The sequence below is a fragment of the Calliphora vicina genome, chromosome 3, assembly GCF_958450345.1.
Source record: "Calliphora vicina chromosome 3, idCalVici1.1, whole genome shotgun sequence".
Taxonomy (NCBI): Eukaryota; Metazoa; Arthropoda; class Insecta; order Diptera; family Calliphoridae; genus Calliphora; species Calliphora vicina.
Genome location: NC_088782.1, coordinates 109,937,180 through 109,942,998, shown reverse-complemented (window position 1 = coordinate 109,942,998; position 5,819 = coordinate 109,937,180). Strand labels below are relative to the sequence as shown.

Here is a 5,819-nt window from a genome sequence, read left to right as displayed (position 1 = left end):
TATTAAGCAAACAAATTTCTACCAAAATATTAAAAAAATCTTGACTTACAGTTTCTAAATATTAAAGGCCTCGATCATATTTACTCTACAAAATTTGGGAATGAGTGTTTTAAGTTTGCATTAGAACAAATGTTTGATCACACTAGACTTTTCAATATTTACACAAGTGTTTTAAAGTATGTAATTCGAACAAATGTTTTAAACTCCAGTAACAAGTCTATAAAATGGTTTGTTAGGTATTACAAGAAGTTTAGTTGTTCTAAAAACTTTGTTTCATTACCATAGAAAATATGGATATTAAAAAAATTGGTGTCATATGTATAGGTGAGTATCAGTTTATTTAAAATATTTGAGAATTTTGGGAAATAATTTAATTTTTTTTTCACTTACAGCCCTGGCCCTTTTGGCTTATGCTCAAGCTTTGGAAGTACGCAAACCTGAAAGTTATACAGCTACATCTATAAGCCCTTTGGAAATTGGACAACATGAACAGGTGGCTGACATTGCAGAAGAATCCTTGGAAGCTGTTAAACCCGAAAGTTTTACTGCCACTACTGTAAGCCCTTTTGAGGATATACCAGAGACACAAGAAAGGCCCTTGGTAGCTGCTCAGCCTGAAGTTGTTAAAGAAACTCAAGGAAATTCCACTGATCTAGAGGAGCTTAGTGTGATTTATATCGATGAGAATGGCAATGAAGTGAATTATGATAAGAATCTATACTTTTGTGAAAACTGTGAAGAGGAGGAGGAGAAGGCGAATGAAAATAATGACAATAAGAAATCGATTTTCACTATCACTGAGGAAGAACTTGCTGAAATAAGTGATGATGGTGATTATGAAATTGAGGATGATGATGAGGATGTTGAAGAAGAGCCTCAATATGATGATGAAGATGCTGTGGATTACATGAATGATGATGATGATAATGCAGAAGACGATATACAATTTGACGATGAAGATTTTGTGGATGAAATAAATGAAGACGATGACGAAGGTTCAGGATTTTATGAGGAATAAATAAGGTTTTCTTGGATATGAATTAATAAACTCTATTTAAAACTAAATTCTGTAAAATATTTTAACTCAAAAACTTTATTTGGCCTAAAATTAATGTTATATTCGCATCTTTTTCCTGTTATTTATAATTGTTGAGGAACTAGTTCTTTAGCAAATGATTGTCACGATTGGAAGTAGTTTTAGGAAGGTTCTACTAAGCAAATGCATAGGACCTTAAAAAACAATAATCTGTTGAAATCTAAAAAGTTTTTTTACCTTGGAGATTTCCAAATGCCCAAAAAGTTTCATATAGGAAAAGAGTTACCGAATGATATGTGGAACTAGAACCATTGTAAAACTGGTTCCTTTTTTTTATACTTTTATTATAATATTATTCCTGCCTTTAATTTCTAGGCCTTATAATATGTAATTAAATCTTAAAACTAAACAATTATTGTTCTCTCAATTGAGAATCATATTTGGAAAATTAGATGAGTGGTAAATCAGCTCTACGCAGCCTTGAGCTGTCTTGAGTTGCTGTAAGTAGCCTTGCGAGCGGGTTCGAATGTTGATGTAATTTTGATAAATAAGCTTCACGAGTTTTTCTGAATTCATCCTTGACCAAGGGTACATCTAAGTCTCTGTGGATGTTCTCCGTCATGGTTCTAAGAATTTTGGATTGTGCCCTCTGTATAAGATCTATATTGGTATTGCTTGCTCTTCCCCATAATTGGATTCCGTATGTCCAAATTGGTTTTAAGACTGTCTTATACAGGATGACTTTGCAGTTAAGGCTTAATTTCGATTGGTGGTGGATTAGCCAGTGTAAATTAGAAGCTTTTAGTTTCATGTGGAGCCGCTTGGCTTCTATGTGCCGACGCCAAGTAAGACGTCTATCTAAATGAATGCCAAGGTATGTAACGTGGTCAGACTGTGGGATGTTCACACTGTTTAGTGTCACTGGTGGACAACTTCCTCTCCTAAGTGAAAACGTTACGTGCTTGCTTTTAATTTCGTTCACTTGTAATCTCCATTTTTTTAAACACGTCTCCACGTGCCTGAGATAATTGTCAAGGTTTCTAGATGCTACATTTAAGTCCACATGAGAACTAAGAATTGCAGTGTCATCTGCAAAGGTGGAAATGGTTAATTCTTTGGACTCGGGCAAGTCTGAGGTGTATAATAAGTACAGGGTTGGTCCCAGAACACTTCCCTGGGGTACACCAGCATTGATCGCATAGTCGCTTGTCACATAATCGCCGCATTTTATCCTAAACAAGCGATCCGATAGGTAAGACTCTAGTATTTTGTGTGTACTAGAATGCAGTAGGCATTTAATCTTGTGTATTAGACCCTAATGCCAAACCTTGTCAGAAGCCTGGGCAACATCTAGAAATATTTCCGAACAGTACTTTTTTAGTTCGAAAGATTTTCGTATCTCTCCAGTTAGGCGATTAACTTGCTCAATTGTTCCGTGATGTTTACGGAATCCGAATTGATGATCTGGGATAATGTTTTGACTATTTAAGAATGTTAAAAGTTTTCCCTTGGATTATTCTCTCAAATAGTTTAGACAAGCAAGGCAATAAGCTAATAGGTCTGTAGGATGATGCCAATGTCAAATCCTTTCCTGGCTTGGGTATCATTATAATTTGGGAGATTTTCCAATCATTCGGAAATACTCCTAGAGACAAGATCGCATTGAATAATACTGTGAGCACAATAATTGCCACATCAGGTAGGTTTCCAATCATGGAAGGTGTAATTAAATCATAGCCTGGAGACTTTCTTAGTTTAAGATTGTTCTTTATGATCCTCTGAACATCTTCTATACTAACAATGATTAGTTCGGAGTCTGTTCCTATCCGAACAGGTAAATCCCCCAATACAAAATTATTTGATGGGGGGTTTGGATGGAACACATTACTTAAGTGTTCAGCGAAAACTGCGGCTTTATCCTTTGCACTACGTGCCCAGGAACCATCAGATTTTCTTATCGGACTTTGACCCTCTTCTTAGCTGCCTTCCAAAGGGAGAAGTTTGTGTGCTTAGTACTGGTTAAACTTTCAATATAGTTTCGATTTCTGCGATCCTCTTCAGACTGAAGGGCTCTTTTTAATTTCTTGCTTGCAATGGACAGCCTCTGCTTAGCAGCAGGGGATCTGTTGTGTTGCCAATCTCTTCTACATCTCCTCTTTTCGAGGAGGAGTCTATTAATTTCTGCATTAGAAATACACATTTTAGGATTAGGAGGAATTTGGCACTTAGAGTGATCCAAGGCCGAAAAGATTAGAGACTTGAAGTCTCTGATACAATCATTGATATCTTCCTCACACTGTATGTTACATTCAGTGTGGATGTGGCTGCTGATGTATTTTCTATATTTCAACCAATCAGTCTTGAATAATGAAGCTTTCGTATGAGACGATTGATATTGGACGTAATAGTGTAGTATAACGGGAGAATGATCAGAAGACAGTTCATATGATATTTCTGCAGTAATAGAGTTTCTGTTTATATTCCTTGATATGGCAAAATCTATTAGATCAGGTATTTTTCTAGGATCAGAAGGCCAATAAGTGGGCTGACCCGGTGATATAAAATCTAAGCAATTTTTTCGATCAACTAGAGTCCTGTACAGCTGTCTGCCTTTGGGATTCATTAATCTGGAAACCCAATATGTATGTTTAGCATTGTAGTCACCACAAGCCAGGAAAAGATCTCCTAGTGTATTAAACAATTCTTCAAAATGTTCCTTAATCACAGAAAATCGTGGGGGCAATATATTGAGCTTAGAGTCAAATCTCCAACTCCACATTCTAAGCAAATGGATGTTGCTTGCAAATAGTTTTTGGAAAATTTTTGTATAATATTTTATGTGTCTTACCATCAGGATGATTCGTGGGATGAAATATAAAACCTGGAATATGAAAATTATATTTATTTATTATGGTTCCTTGAATTACAATATTGTTCCTCAGAACGGGTCGTAGAAGAGGTTGTGAATAGACTGTGGCTCTAAAACTAGCTGAACAAGTTGTAAAAATGTTTGATATTTATTTCGTTTGTGACTTTTTCGGAAAATAGATCGATTTGCTCAGCTTTAAAATACATTTCGGGAAGCTACAATTAAATTGTGTCAAGGAATATTGAAAGAATCTGTATTGTTAGAATGAATCTGTACATAGGATACAATTCATTGAAATTATGTACTCTTTGCTGGAATAGATGTAACATTGTGTGCAGGAAGTTTTAAAAATTGTTACGAGACTTTATATCAACGGCAACATACCTGGGTATGTTTTGCATTTTCAAAATGATGTAGCTCTGAATTGGATAATCGGATCGACTTGAAATTTCTTGATATGCTAGCCAAAAGAGTTTTCCGCAATTGTCCCAAGTTTGGACAATAGGATCACCCTTTTGGAAGATAAAGCCCATTTACAAAGTTGCATCCTTACGTCAACAGCATACATACCAGTGTATTAGAGTGGAATTTCCAATGAAAAGATAGCGAAATGTTATATATTTTGGGCAGACTTGGGCGTTGCCAATTACTTTTCAATTACCAATTACATTACATGTAATTGGTAATTGAAAAACGCCAATTACCAATTTCTAGTAATTGTAATCAAAAATTTGCCAATTACAAATCCAATTACATTTTGTAATTGGCAACCAACAATTACCAATTACAATTACAAGTAATTGGTAATTGACTTTTACCAATTACCAATTACTGTAATTAGTAATTGGCTATTTCCAATTGCCAATTACACGTAATTGGTAATTGGTAATGTAATTGCAAGTAATTGTTAAAAATGTAATTCTAATTACATAAATGCTAATTACATTTAACATTTTTTTTAAATTTCTAAAAACCATTAAATAATAATTTAAAAGGTATCCAAAATACACAAATGGTGGCGAATTCTAGCCTTTTGTTTGGTTCACCATTTAGGAAAGAAAAAAAACTTTAAGACAAAAATATTTTTTTAAAACAAAAATAATTTAAAAATAAGCAGGAATTTATCTTTTTTAAATATTTGAGTTATATAGTTATTGGATTCAATTATAATTTAATTCAATTTATTTTCTTTAGTATGAAAAGAAATTAAGAATTGAAAAAGAATTAAACAGCATATTAATGCAAACTGGCATATTCTTGTAAAAACAATACAGCATATGCCTTATGTTAATCTTCTTGTAAAAACAATACAGCAGTTACTTTATTTTTGTTTTTGCTGTACTCACAACATACATAGTTACTACTGTTTGAGTCGGTACTATGAAAATATTAAAGCATTGTTTATTGTTGTTGTTTTGTCTAAGCTGTGATGTTTTTACAAATCAAGCTTGAGTGCATTTAATTCTCATTCGCTCTATTGTGTTATTTGTATAATATATTTATTTTACATGAAGTCTTTTAAACAAGTGATAATAGTGAATTCAGTGAATGATAATTTAAGAAACGCATGTGCATTGCTTGAAAAATAAAATTTGTAACAATTAAAATAACACGGTGCTACAGTGAAAAAAAAAACTTGAAAAACGACAAATTGTGTAAAAAAATTTTCAGAAATATCCTCAAATTCAGAAGTTATTCTAAGAAACCCGTTTTCAGTGATGTTCATCAACTTATCGAAGTTTAACACAGTCAGTTTTTTTCCGATTTTAATTTTTTATAGAAAGAAAACCAATTACTCTTTAAAATTATGTGCATTTTTTATACATTTGTAATTATATGTATTGTTTTCGTTAAGAATATCTGAAAAAAACAAAATTTATCAACTTTTTTGATTTTACTAGCTTTTCATTGCTT

At 33.2% G+C, this 5,819-nt stretch overlaps 1 protein-coding gene across 1 annotated transcript; it reads left to right on the top strand.

The window, feature by feature from the left end:
• The first annotated feature begins 290 nt into the window (after window positions 1-290).
• Window positions 291-1,018, top strand: LOC135955675 (trigger factor-like). The gene is made up of 2 exons (XM_065506034.1): window positions 291-324; window positions 393-1,018. Exons 1-2 carry the CDS (start codon window positions 291-293, stop codon window positions 1,016-1,018), a joined length of 660 nt encoding a protein of 219 aa, XP_065362106.1.
• Window positions 1,019-5,819: the final 4,801 nt, after the last annotated feature.

Coding starts and splice junctions, on each gene's coding strand:
- LOC135955675 (XM_065506034.1), top strand. CDS start 291: ATGGATATTAAAAAAATTGGTGTCATATGTATAG. Junction 325..392: donor AATTGGTGTCATATGTATAG/GTGAGTATCAGT, acceptor TTTCACTTACAG/CCCTGGCCCTTTTGGCTTAT.